Source organism: Drosophila subpulchrella, unplaced genomic scaffold, assembly GCF_014743375.2.
Source record: "Drosophila subpulchrella strain 33 F10 #4 breed RU33 unplaced genomic scaffold, RU_Dsub_v1.1 Primary Assembly Seq50, whole genome shotgun sequence".
Lineage (NCBI taxonomy): Eukaryota > Metazoa > Arthropoda > Insecta > Diptera > Drosophilidae > Drosophila > Drosophila subpulchrella.
In genome coordinates, this window is record NW_023665687.1 from 105,067 (window position 1) to 120,070 (window position 15,004).

Below are 15,004 nucleotides of genomic sequence, written 5' to 3' on the forward strand. Positions count from 1 at the left end.
CCAAAATAAACTTTGGCTCGGAACTCATCAAGTTATCTCATCGAAAAAGGTACTTTGCTGTGCTTTATTTTAAAGGAAACGACCAACCTCCAGCGTATGTCCTTGGCAAAACCTGGGAACGGTTGCACCAAATCAAACATAATTTATCTAAAGAAGAAGCCATCGGAACTCATATCATTGACAAATTTAGTTTTTCGTAAAAACTCAATTTTTACGTCTTCGGGTTACGGGCTTCTTATGTCGATCAGCGATTCTCTATGTGAAATAGCAACAGTGTATGTGAAAGTATAGGAGATTCAAAAACCGTCCGAAGAAGAAGTGTGTAACACTAAAAATTGATTTCACTGGAAATGATGGCTGTAAGAGATTTGTGTGGCAGAAAGCCGCTTAAAGTCGCAGCAGCGGATGTGTGCAATACCCTCTCAAGGAAAAATTCGCTGTTGCGTACTTTGCTCGCTGTTTCAGAAGCGCTGTCAGTCTGAAAAGGGTGTTAGGAAGCTTGGACTTCTTAACGTGTTCATAAACGCACTGACGTCATCTTAACAAATTCTTGATTATTTTTAAAACTGATATTTCTTAAAACAAGTTTACGCAGTTTCCATAATTCAAAGAAATAAGTTTACACATTAATATACTCCTTTTAAGTTTTGTCGATTAGGTAACAACTAGGTACAAATGAGTGTTTTTAAACTTTTACAACAAAAAACCGAAATTTAAATGTGCTCAATTTTAAGAATTCTGTTTTGTTTGCATTCATAAAATGCGCATTTGTAATAAAAAATTGCATACAATGCGACTTGTCAATTATTGCAGAGAAAGCAATAATGTCAAATATGGCGGATTTGAATTCGAATGGATCAAGAGTTGAAGGTACCTTGTCTATGGATATGCCCCATCCTTACGCTGAAATAATACGGGGACAAATTTTTGAAGTGGGTCCGAGATATACAAAGCTGGCATATATAGGAGAAGGAGCTTATGGCATGGTTGTGTAAGTATCCTTGTACACTGAAAACTTCTTTACAGATTTTGTACAACCCCCACGCTACATTTTTTTTTTACATGTAAGACTGGTTGCTAAGGGCCGGTTTCTCGAGTACCGGCTAACATTTCACGAACAGAAAAAGTCCCTGCTAAGCGATTTTGGCATCCTCGAGCCTCAATGTGAGAGCTAACCTTGACAGGGACTCAGACTCCCTGATAAGTCTTTTGCGACTCGATAAAATGAAAGCTATTTTCACAAAGCCTAGTTAGATGAAATTATATAAATATAAAATGGAACATAGACAAAAGTTTAAAAGTTGATGCAAAAAGCATTAATTTAGTTTATATAATCGGTCGCATTATTAGGGTAGCTCTAATAAATTATAGAGAAATTTTTGAATATCAGATGTGCCATCGGTTTGTCAAATTTGCTTATTAATTCCTTAAAACCGCATAAGTATTTTACTCGATAAAATGGCAGCTGATTTTACAAGGCATAAGAACAGCTTATCCAAAACCTAAGCAGCTAATGCAAAGCCCAAACAGCTAATGCAATATTCATTTTTGACTAACAGCACTAGGTCATTGTTTGTTAATCAGATAACAAAAGGTCTAAAGATCGATTTCCTTTTACAAGTTTAATTGGTCTTTCACTTTTCCGGACAGATATTAGCAGTGGCGGATCCAGAGACGATTCTTGGGGGGGGGGGGGGGGGGGGGGGGGGGGAAATTGAACTTATTCTTCGATTTGGGGTTCAAACTTATTATTGCGAGAGAAATACAGTACAAATTATAAAACAAAAATTATCCATCCCAATTTTTAGGTAAACAAAGTGGTTATATTTGAAAAGTCAACCATATGCATGCATTACAGAGTGCATGCATTTTCAGGTTCTGTGGTTCCAAGGGGGGGGGGGGGGTAATTTCCCTATTTCCCCCCCCCCCCCCGTGGATCCGCCACTGATATTAGGGATATAGATATTAGGGACTTCCTCACGTAGTCGACAAACCGGCCCTAAGTATTTGCTCGGATATATATTTCAATCTGTTTTTTTGATCAGCTTTGGTAACGAAAAATGATATTACATTCGAGTAAAAAAATACACAATCAAAATTTGCATATTTGGTCCGCTTCAACAAAATTTTTTTTTATATTTATTCTCACGGAAATTTTCTGTTGTAGCGTACCGAATGAATAAATTGTAAGTAGTATATTTAAGAATTTTTATTCGTTGCCGTCAACATTTTTTTTACATCGTGTAGGGCAATTTTTTAATCCGGAAATAGATTATTCGTCCCTATGTTAGCACAGGTAGCGACAAATTTTATTAGACTACTTCATCCACCTTTTAGTTTGTGCGGGTGTAGACATTTTGCAAGCTTTTAACAAATTACTTCTACCATTGGAGATAAAGAACTTGCTAAATTAGAAATTACTATATCAGGGAAACGACAATGTAAAATTCAATCCCCCGGAGCGCAAAGTTAGGAGAGATATATTGAAACAGAGAAGGTAACTTTTCTATAAATGCGCAACCGGTCTCCAAAGCGATGTTAAAGCTTCAGAATTTGCTGACAAGGTGGCCAGGATAATCTCATTATAAGCTGAACTTTGTATTAAAGAGTGGTCATTTTGAGAATAATGTCATCTTTAATGACAGTGGATAAAAACAGCAAATACATGATAAATCCGTTACTAAGTCCTCGATAAGCAGCTAAAAACCTCTGTTATGACTTAAATTCGCACACGGAATGTTATTAAGTGTTGTTTTGGTGTTTCCACCGTATCATTTTTTTTCACGAAATTTCTTAAATTTTGTTTCCAATTTTGTTACATTATAACATAACTTACTTAAATTTTGATAAGAGATACATACAGTGGCGAAAAAAATAATAGCACCACATCAATACATTTTCTTTTGGGAAACATAAAATTGTTTTCAGTGTTTGTTTTTTTCAACATAAAATTTTTTTGTACTCTTTAGTATTCTTTCTAACCAAAAAATGTGTTACCCTGTTTTTAAATCCTTCCTATAAATTTATTTTTAAGTGTTAAGCGCAAAAAATGGAGAAAAATAAAATAGCACCACTACTGGAGAAAAATAAAATAGCACCACTACCACATTTATTAGCAAAAACCCCATATTTTGCCGAATAGCCTTAATACAAAGCACGGGTCAATTAGATTTATCTATAATTTCAATATTTTGAACATAAAAAGTTTGATAATACCATTGAAATGGGACGTGGAAAGCAATGCACTGAGAAAAAGCGTGATATCGTTCAAAAGTTGATGAAGGATGGAAAATCTTACATAGAAGTTGGTCGATTGGTCGGATGTTTAAATAAAATGATTAAGAACTCTCTACACTTTAAAGAAAAACCTGAAACACGAGGACGAAAACAATCTATGACCCCCTTTCACGTCAATCGATTGATTCGTCAGAACAAGAAGGATCCTTTAAAATCTGCTACTGAGCTTAAAAAGGAGCTTAAAATAAATGCGACGGTGCAAGCTGTGCGTACACATCTCAGGGAACATAACCTAAAAGCCTGCAGCCCGAGAAAGGTACCACTTTTAAATGCCAGACATATTTCTAGGCGAATGAAGTGGAGGAATATTTTTTTTTTTTTTGCTCGTGTGGGTCTTCCAACAAGATAATGACCAAAAACACACCAGCAAGAAGGCAAGGAAATGGTTTGGGGACAACTCTGTCTCTATCTAACTCTATCCAAACATTGCTCGGGTAGGTGGTGCTATTTTTTTTTCGCAGCTGTAGGTGCAGATAATAAAAAATAATTTTATTGCTGTAACAAATCCAATTAAATAGCCTCTTGAAATCGCTTTAAACCGAAATAAGAGCATACAGTCATAAAGATTCCAAACAAATAAAAATTATTTCCATTTAGGTTTTTTTCGAGACAAATTTGAAAATATAAACTTTGTCATCAAAATCCAAAGGCACGGGCAATGGTTTAAGATAGTGACTATTTTTTAGTAAAGCCTTCTTGTATTGAGTATTTTTCAGCAAAACTATTTTAGATACGTCCAAAATTTTAGGCCACATTTCAAATTCGGTTTTTGTTTTGTTAGCTATACGACGCAACGTGTATGTGATAAAACCAAATGGACTTTTGCTTAGGAGGACTCACATTTCATAGAAAAGAAAAAATGGCTTATGGACATTTTTGGCGGTGAACTTGTGTTATTATGACTGTTTTATGGTATTTTTCGATAGCTTTTCGACAAATTTTTTGACAATTAGGTAACTCCTCTGGTGTGGTGCTGCCACCTAGTGAAAAAATGGTACGTCTTTTACCGATTTGCCGCCTGATAAAATGTATCCTTCCTTTAGCAAAAACGTCCTAGGAGAGGTTTTTATTTGATATCAACAGTTTTTATTTTGACGTGAGAACAAGTACTCCTATACCATGACTGAGAGTCGTCTCAATATGGCTTGAAAAAGCCAGACCATAGTGTTCTGACCCCTACTCTTAGATGAACGCCAGCTAAAGTTAGGAACTGTAGCCAATTTTTTCAAAACGTATATTAATTGTCTTTCAACAAAAAGTAACAACAGTTTCACAAACCCCTCAATAAAAAACTAAATTAAATATTTCCTTAAATCCGCCAATTTTGGCTGGACACAATAATAGGTGTTCGAAGATAAATGATTAGATTAAATTAATATTTCACTATGTTTGGTCTTGTTTTATATTAAACTAAGCATCTGGCACCTAATAACCGGTATATCCGCCATTATTTTGCAAGACTTTCTCCATTCGTCTTGCCATGTAGGATATTAGCTTGCGACATGTTCTAATTGGAATGTTGTACCATGCTCTTTGGACAATATCCCAAAGTTATTTATTTTAACAAGTTCTTTCCGACCTCTCTTTTAAGTTCACCTCAGAGATTCTCGATGGGATTGAGGTCCGGGGATTAACTTGGCCACTTAAGAACATACACATTTTGCTCTCGGCACCAGTCCTTTACTACTCGAGAGGCGTGCTTCCGGTCATTATCCTGCTGGAACTTTCATAAAAGTGACATATTATCCTCGCCATATGGTAGCATCACCGTTCCCAAAATAAATTTTGTATACAACTCTGTCCATTATTCCGTCAATACGATGAATAGGACCAACACCATACCATGAAAAGCAGCCCCATACCATTAGGCTACCACCCTCCTCCATGTTTCACAGTTTTATATGTTTACTTAGGTTCAAATTCTTTGCCTTTCGGACTACGAACTTTCCTTTTGGCATCATTTCCAAATAAATTTATTTTGGTTTCGTTACTTCAAAGGATACTACGCCATTTTTTCTCGCCCTCCGGACCGCACCCGGTTCCACGAAATTTTTTCATCACCTGTACATTTGCCGACCGAAGCAAAGGACAGGGTTCCTTTGCTCCATCGGAGTCGTCGAATGAGCCGCACTACAGTGACGCTCACGGCCCATCTAATACAATATCAATGGTCCCCATTTAGGTATATTTTCCTAATACCTTACCTTCTGCAACCAAATAATTGTAATTATAAACTACAGGTTAATGTTTTGCTTAATACACCTATATTGTTGACCAGCCGAGTTTGCAGTCTTAGCAATACAACAATGCACAATTTATCCCAGAGAGCTCATTAATTCCGGGAATTCACCCAATTCATACCGAAACATTGAGACCATATTAAAAAAGTATAGTTTCCATATTAAATGTTATGTTTATATCGATTTAAATTGATATTATTATTGTCCATGAGTGCCAAAAAAAATTTATAATATCCATTTTTTTAATTGTTACTCGTGGACTAAAAGGGAATACTAGATTCGTCGGAAAGTATGTAACAGGCAGAAGAAAGCGTTTCCGATCCCATGAAGTATATATATTTTTGCTCAGGATCACTAGCCGACTCGATCTAGCCATGTCCGTATGAACGCTGAGATCTCAGAAACTATAAGAGTTAGACTTTTGGGATGTGGCATGCAGATTTATTTTTTCGGCAGGTTGCAACGCCCACTCTAACGCCCATAACTGTGGCTCCTACAGTTTTGATGCTAGAATACAAATTTTAACTGATATGTCTTGTTCTCATCAATACTTATCGATTGACCCAAAAAAATTTTGCCACGCACACTTTAACGCCCACAAACTGCCTAAGCCTGTGGCGTATTAGTTTCGTTAATATCTATCGATTGACCCAAAACAAAAGTTTGCCACGCCCACTCTAAAGCCCATTACTCTTAAATCTGTCTACCGCCCACAAAACCATATATTGAGATCGCGGTAGGTGGCGCATTTCAATCTCGCTTTTTTACTTGCATATCTTCATTTCCCTTTGTTCCCTTTAGCTGAGTAACGGGTATCTGATAGTCGAGGTGCTCGACTATAGCGTTCTTTCTTGTTTTTGATCAAATTAAAATTGTATAACTTTTGAGCATTCAAGTAAGCAAAAAATCTAAATCAACTAAACTGACACGGGTTGGACTTTTAATCTCTCAATATTCAGCACCATCATATAACTTTAAAAGTGTGTTATTTATTGACACAGCTCTGTAATTTCTAACAGTTAATATTGCTCTTTCCGAAAACCATTGTAATGACTATAAAAATTTTACAAATTTTAGGAAACATTTTTGGTGTGAGCATTTCAAAGGGAAGTTACAATCGTTTCTAATCATGAATTCCTGCATTTCGATCACCACACGCATGTTTTTAGTACATCACAATTTTTGAATAGTAGGCCAAAGAATGAAATTAAACAGGATTGTATTTCATCAGCCCTTGTTCGATTGTCGAAAATCTCCTGATAATAAATGCATTACAAAATCACTACAAAATGTCTCTCTCACAATGTGTGTGTGTTGGTGAACCAGACACCGTGTTCATTTATTCTTGTAAACGTTATCTCTCGCTCGCTTGTGTTATCTATTTACACATACACGCGCATGAATCGCAGCCTAATTTGTATGAACGTGCAAGAGCTTTGCCCAAATGCATTGCCAGTACTTTTCCAATCATTTTTTACGGTAACGTTTTTACGATTTAATTCAGCCTATTATAGTAATATACCCCGCTACAGTCAGTCATATTTTTTCTACTAAAGATTGTACTAAATTATATTGAATGTTTGGTGAAGACAAATAAAAATCAATTTAAACAGTTACACTTCTGGCGTCTAATTTGTTAACATAAAATTGTTTGTCCTTCGAACGCGGATAGCCAGGATCGCGTTTGTTTTCGGGACTTTTTAATTAAAACAAGGAATAACGCTTTAGTCGAGTACCTCGACTAACAGATACCGGTTACTCACCTAAAGGGACCAAAGGGGAGTGGAGATATGCAAGCAGCAAAGAGAGATTGAAAAGCGCCACCTACCGGCGGTAGACAGACTTAAGCGTTATGGGCGTTAGAGTGGGCGTGGCAATTGGATCAATCGATAGGTATTGACGGGACCAATACATTTCAGTTAACATGTTTTATCTAGCATAAAAATTGTGGGCCCCTACCCTTTTACTCTACGACTACGGGTATAATTAGTACTTGTCAACGGTGATCTATAGATATCTGCATCGTATAGAACCGTCCTCTAACCTCAAACGTCATGCGGAGTGTGATTCAACAGCGGGGCTTTTGCAAAAGCCAAATCACTTGTGCGTATAACAATGCCTCGAAATTTGTGGAAGATATTCAGTCAATCTGGACATTAGTCGCGCGATTGACCCAGCTACAGGACAACTATTTGCGGTTTGTGCGGCTCACGGAGGATTTGTACGCCTATGAGTCTGAAGAGGGATGGGAAGACCCTGCAGAAGACGTTGATATATACGAGGAAAAACACTACGCTACATACGCTATTCTCAGTAATACGCTTGAAGATTTAAAAGCTGAAGTCGCTAAGAACACTCTTCTTGTTTCCGATCAATCATTCAACACTACTCGCAGAAGCCATGTGGACTTTCAGTTCGAGCGAATCAAGCACCCAACCTTTTCAGAAAATTATGAGGATTGGAAACATTTTTCGGACATGTTCACGGCATCAAACGCAATCCTACCTGTCTGGCGAGGCGCTCACATTAGTGAAACATATTCCCGTGACTAATGAAAACTACAGTGAAGCCTGGTACAAGTTGGAAAAGCGGTACAAAAAAAACCACTTAGTATCCGATCATTTCTGAACAGTTTTTTAACGATACCTAGTGCCACAACCAGTATCATCAGAACTGTGCGTAAATTGGTTGACGGCGCAGATAAAGTTATTCGTGGGTTAAGGCACTTCAGTGCGATGAACGAGATCCGTGGCTAATTTTTATATTTTTATTAAAGTTAGATCCTGAAACTCGGCAATCATGGGCCCAGTGCACAGAATCTGAAAATCCCAGTGTGACTATGGACCAATTTCTAACTTTACTCGCATCTCACTACGACACCTTTGAAGCCTGCCAACTCGCTCGCGCGCCTAAAGCTCGACGATCTGCTGCTACTCATCATGCTAACGCCCACCAAGTGTATATATTGCCAGCAGACTCATCAACTGTACAGGTGTGACCAATTTCTAACGTTGGACATCGCAACTCGCCGAGAATTCCTGAAAACCAGAAAGCTCTGTTTTAACTGCCTCAGCGCTTCACACACATGCCGGGTCTGCCGCCGCAAACACCATACATTGGTCCGCGACACGCCACAGCCTTAACGAACTGTAGAGGCCAATGAGTCGCCTAGCGTAAGCACCGGCAATCTGCCCTTAACACCCCGAGCGAGATCTTTCCGCACAAACAATCAACTTTGCATTCAAGAAGATACACCATCAGGCAGCGTTCCTTCTGTGGGGAACAATTACACTCATCATACCCTGGAAAATTTTCCGTTTGCAGGTTTGGGGAAACACAACAAAATGCAGAATGCTCTTAGACACGATCCACCATTACTTTGGCATCGGAATCATTTGTTCAGCGGATTGGCTCGCATCGAACGCATGCACGAATTTCAATTCTTGGTCTGGCCGAAAGCAACGCCGGCCATACTCGAGAACGCGCACACTTTAAGCTGCGCTCTCGGCATTCGGATCATATCATCGAGATGGACTCTTTCATTTTGTCCTCGCTGACGTAATCGCTTCCAGTTCAAACTATTGACACATCATCTTCAGCCTGGAAGGAAATATCAGCACCCTTAGCAGATGCCACGTTCTGCACGCCGGGATCTATAGATGTTATCGTTCGATCTGATCAACTATGGTCTCTATATACCGGATAACGAAAATATTTTGGTAAGGACTATCCCATAGCTCTCAAAACAATTTTTGGTTGGATTATTGCAGGCTCGTACAGTACATGCGACGACACTCCGGCCGTGACCCATCACGCGGATCGTTCGATCGTTCAATCGTTCATGGAAATGGACAATGTGCAACCAAACCAGTCTCTTGGACTACAGTGATCCCACAGACAGTCCTATTGCAAGCACTCACACGCGCTCCGAAGGTGGGGTCTATATCGTCGAGTATCCCTTCAAGAATGGAGCTCCGCCTATCGACTCAACTCTTCCCCAGGCCACCAACCTCCTAATCTAAGTGGAGCGAATGTTTCGTCGACATCCGGAACTAAAAAAACAATACGAGGAGTTTTTGGATGACTACTTGCAACGCTGTTATATGGAACAACTGACATCAGCCCAAGTAATGGACGACCCTGACACTTGCGTTTATCTACCGCACCAAGCTGTCGGGTGGTCTTCGATGGATCTGGGAAAGACAGTTCTGGAATCTCCTTAAACGACAGACTTCATATTGGGCCACCGAATCAGCGGGACTTGCTCGGGGTTTGCCTACGTTTCCGGCAGCACCGGCCTCGCACAAACTTCTGGCCGTTCGAGTTTTGAAGCAACTAGCTGACGATCATCGCCTCAAGTACCCGACCGCATCACAAGCATTATCACAAGATGCTTATGTGGACGATATCCCAACTGGATGCGATTCGGTAGAAGATCTTTTGGTTCTAAAGACGATGCTGTTTGGACTCTTAGGAAAAGCGAAGTTCGAACTACGGAAATGGAGCTCTAACTGCTGGAACCTTCTGCAATCATTACCTAAAGAGGATCGATGTTATGACCCAGTACAGCTCAGCAACAATTCACCCATGGAATCGCCCGTCAAGGTCCTTGGAATTTAGTGGAATCCAGGTCGTGATGTAATGTTCATCAAACCTACATAATTCGATCTCAGTATTCTCCCCACGAAACGAGAACTATTATCGCAACTTTCCAAGATCTATGACCCACTCGGGATTGCAGCGCTTACCGCCGTGCTTCTCAAGCTCATCTTCCAAGAAAGTTGGACCTCTGTAATACCCTGGGACAAACCAATTCCTGTAGCCCTGAATGCACGCCGGAGGGCATTAGTAGAGGATTTCTCGTCGCTAACACAATGCCAAGTACCTCGGTATGTACCTCGGTACATCCAACACCGATATGTTCTATGCGCAGATATTGAAAAGATGTTTAGAGGGATTCAAGTTTCCAGGCGTCACACCAATTTTCAACGTATTGTGTGGCGCAAAAATGAGAATGAACCTATGCTTCATTTTCGGCTGTTAACAGTCACGTACGGCCTAGCGCCCTCTCCATTTCTGGCCGTTCGAGTTTTGAAGCAACTAGCTGACGATCATCACCTCGAGTACCCGGCCGCATCACAAGCATTATCACAAGATGCTTATGTAGACGATATCCCAACTGGATGCGATTCGGTAGAAGATCTTTTGGTTCTAAAGACGGAGCTGATTGGACTCTTAGGAAAAGCGAAGTTCAAAGTACGGAAATGAAGCTCTAACCTTCTGCAATCATTACCTGAAGAGGATCGATGTTTTGACCCAGTTCAAGGTCCTTGGAATTCAGTGGAATCCAGGTCGTGATGTAATGTTCGTCAAACCTACAGAATTCGATCTCAACACTGTCCCCACGAAATGAGAACTATTATCGCAACTTTCCAAGATCTATGACCCACTCGGGATTGCAGTGCCTACCACCGTGCTTCTCAAGCTCATCTTCCAAGAAAGTTGGACCGCTGTAATACACTGGAACGAACCTATTCCTGAAGCCCTGAATGCACGCTGGAGGGCATTAGTAGAGGATTTATCGTCGCTAACACAATGCCAAGTACCTCGGTATATTGCTGCACGCGCTAACTTTGTTGTTTTTTTTTTCTACTCCGCGAAGTCACTCCCGCTCACTACGTCCCGCTTACTCTCTACCGCTTTTTAATTCACCCTTATCTTTTTGGAGCTTTAATTGTACAGTGGTCCAATATAACACAATAACGGCAGTCAGTTCTTCAAAGAAATGCAAGGCGGTTATCTTTGCTGGACAACGGCGTATCCCGTGCCATACATGCGAAAATATTTACCATGCAATGAACCTTAATTTTTCGGGCCTGGTACGCGATGCAATTGACAAGAGGAGTGGCTTGCGCTACTACTGTAATGATTCCGTTGCATATGAAGACCAGGCAATCTATATAAGGTGGCTCACTAACAACACTGTTATAAAAGTTATCCGCAACAGCCGTAAGAAAACGGATCTGCATTGTGCGATTGATTCGCAGCTCAATAGCCGCATGCTAATTGAGCCTGATTCCCCTAAGCGAAAAGAGATCGCAATCGATAGGCAGCCCATGGCTGTCGTCAGTGAAACTACCTCTTGCGATCCGGGGTCTACAGCCCGGCAATTGATTTTAGTATGGTACTGAGGTTGAAGGCTAAACAAAATTCGGTTCCCAAATGTGCAGCTCGCGATATTTTGCCGCCTTAGACGCAAATCTGCGGTTAATAAAAAAATTAAAAATTTCCAACGCCGCATGTTGACTTTACGTCCGGAGTACCGCCGGAAACTGGTGGTGCGGCCATTAATGCTGTAGTTCCAAAACCTGTCACATGCGTGGTACTAAAATCTATAACCTGTGTACCGCAGCGAAAAAAAATATTTGTTTCACGGCTGAGTCCTGACCTTTCATCCCTGGATATTATGGCCTATATCCGTAGAAAAATTCAGGTTGATGACGTAAAGGTTCAACAATTTAAATTATCATGTGCTAGGAATATGTCATCACTTAAGATTGGAATTCATTTTGCTTCTGTGTGCTCGACCAAATTTTGACCTGTAAAGAGTGCGAAGCTACAGAAAGAAAATTCGTTCAAAGGAAGTTGGAAATCCCTCTAATGAGTCGTCCACAGCGCCCTCTACTAGAAAAAAATACTAGATTCATTCATACTGCTTTCCTATCAGAATACAAGAGGTTTACTAAGTAAGCTGACTAATTTGTACACTAATAGTTTTTCCTTGTCTTCCCACGTTATTGTATGTACAGAAACCTGGCTAAATCCGGATATTCTTAGTTCCGAAGTTTTTCCAGGTAAGTACACAACTTATTGGCTTGATCGTCCGACCCGACGTGGAGGTGGAGTTTCGTTTAACGCCGACTCACTCACTATAAAACTATTTCTTCCCGATAGTTTTATATACTTAATATGTTCCTATATTCCGCCGTCAGTTGAATTCCCAATATATGCGAATCACCTGTCCGCTATCTAGACTATCTCAAATAAGCATTCAGATACTGTTCAGTTAATAGTTATGGTACACCGTAGAAACATCAACATATTATTACCTTCGGCGCTGCATGATTTTCTTGACGGATTGCTTGACATTTCGCTATCTCAAGTAAACCATATTCGAAATATTTTAGACCGCTTAATGGATTTTTGCTTTGTTTCCAGTCCAGATTGTGTTTGTATAGTCAGAACCTCTGCAATTACGTTACTATTGACACGGGACTAAAACTGAATAAAATATCTGAAAAGTCAGCTAAACGAATTTACTGCTTTCGTAAAGTAATCTTCCAACACATAAATAGGATAATAGCTTGCTTTGATTGGTCTGACCTTTACTCATGCACTTATATGACTGAGGCTGTTGGTATATTTTATAATGTATTAGACTCATTATTTGGTACATGCGTTCCTACCTATTATTTGCGCAATTTTTTCTAACGACTTACTCAGCGCCCATATGCCCATATGCCATGTTTGAATCAAACCTTATTTTTTGTCCGCGAATAAGTAAAAGCTCATTTCTTTTATTCTTGCAAAGGCGTAAGCCAGTCTACTCTCCGGGACCTGACAGAGTCCCATTTGCAAGATAGTTGTTGGTCTCTTATTTTCTCATGCCAACACAAAAAATTCGTAGGTCAACGACAACGAACCTTTTGGAGTTTACTTCATTTGCGACAAATGGATTCAAGATCAATGTTCAGTGTGACGTGGTTTACACCGATTTCAGCAAAGTGTTTGACTCTGTAAATCATCCGCCTCTAGTTCAGAAATCGGACCAATTGGGGTTCCTGTGTGATCTCCTTAAGTGGATCTCAAGTTATTTGAATGACTGGACACAAAGAGTCATTTTTTAAGAACTAGTTTTCTTCCCTAGTCCGAGTTTCTTCAGGTGTACCACAAGGAAGTCTTGATGCATTTCAAACTTGGTGCAATGATAATAAATTAAACTTAAATGGGTCTAAGTTCAAAGTAAGCCCGTACTACACCGATTATACTCTGAGTTGGACAGGATATCGCATGTTAATGACCTTGGATGGATCCCAATCTAAAATTTTATGACCACATTACTACCATAAAACGGTGGTCCAAGGAATTTAATGACCATTACATCACAAAAATCTTGTTCATTTAATTAGTCCGACCGTTAGTCCGGTCCCGTCTGTAGCCCCAATTCGGGTACATATAAACCGGATTAAGTCTGTACAATAATCTTTTTGATATTTGCCATACGGGGACTGAACTGGAATAATACTACCGTTTTACTCTAGCAGCCTTTTTTTAAATTAACCAGTTCGTTTCTTAAGCCCAAAAGGGAATAGGACTCCGCGCATAACACACATTGCTTGGTGCCGTGGGGTCACTTCTTTGTACAGAGCATAGTGCATCAACGTAAAAAAAAAAATAACCACGAATATCTTTCAACATGTTATCCAAATCTTCAACTCCACCCTTATGAGTCATGGAACATTCGTTCCAAACAATAAGTCTTAAAAAACCAAAGACATATTTGACCGACTAGTTATTTAGCAACATGGTGTATTTTAATATTTATTAAATCTAAAGGGAGCTTAAACACAGAATGGACTATGCGGCCCCCATTTGAAGAAGCCACAGCCAATAATTCATTTTTATTGTGTTTTACTTAGGGATAGAATTTGAAGTGCAAATTAAATGATAAAGGTTGTTATAATTATTACATATAACGCGAAAGGGCTCGTGAAGACAAAAGTTTGATGTACATCGTGGCAAATTTAGGGGATAATAATTTCGTGTTAGTCTAGCAGGGACATTGAAAGTTAGGCGGTTTACAAGTTCTACAGAATCAATATCACCTCTAATAAGATTTTGCATAAAAATAGTACCAAGCATTGATCTACGATTTATAAGTGTAGGTAAATTAAGCAATAGTAATCTACTCTAATAGGAAGGTAGCCTTACGTTTTGATCCCAGTTCAAACTACGAAGGGCAAAAAGAAGAAATTTTTTTTGTACCGACTCAATACGGTCAATGCGCACTTGATTTTGTGGACTCCAAACCGAAGAACAATATTTCAAAATAGGACGGAAAAGGGAGGTAAATAATAATTTGGTTGTATAAGGGTCATCAAATTCTTTTGACCAACGCTTTATAAACCCAAGAACACTCATGGCCTTGTTGACAGTGGACATTATGTGGCAGTCAAATTTAAGTTTTGGGTCCAGAAGAACGCCTAAGTCATTAACTGAATATATACGGTCGAGTGACGTATTTTGAAGAGAGTAACTAACAAAAGTAGGAGTACTCCTATAAAAAGTAATAACGTTTCATTTAAGGCAGTTCAAATTTAAAGGTTGTACTCACACCATCCCTGAAAACAATCAATATCTGACTGTAAGTTGAAACCCGACGCACGAGAATAAATCTTCTATCGACT

At 39.4% G+C, this 15,004-nt stretch overlaps 1 protein-coding gene across 4 annotated transcripts in view; it reads left to right on the forward strand.

The window, feature by feature from the left end:
• The first annotated feature begins 524 nt into the window (after positions 1-524).
• Positions 525-15,004, forward strand: part of LOC119562471 (mitogen-activated protein kinase ERK-A) — a 230,536-nt gene continuing 216,056 nt past the window's right edge. For 3 of the 4 annotated variants that reach the window (XM_037875662.1, XM_037875664.1, XM_037875665.1), the window contains exons 1-2: positions 533-669; positions 814-991. In XM_037875662.1, coding sequence (XP_037731590.1) covers positions 825-991 — 167 coding nt within the window. In that variant the 5' untranslated portion in view covers positions 533-669; positions 814-824. Of the gene's footprint in view, positions 670-813; positions 992-15,004 lie in introns of all 4 variants that reach the window. The other variant, XM_037875663.1, reaches the window with a different exon arrangement.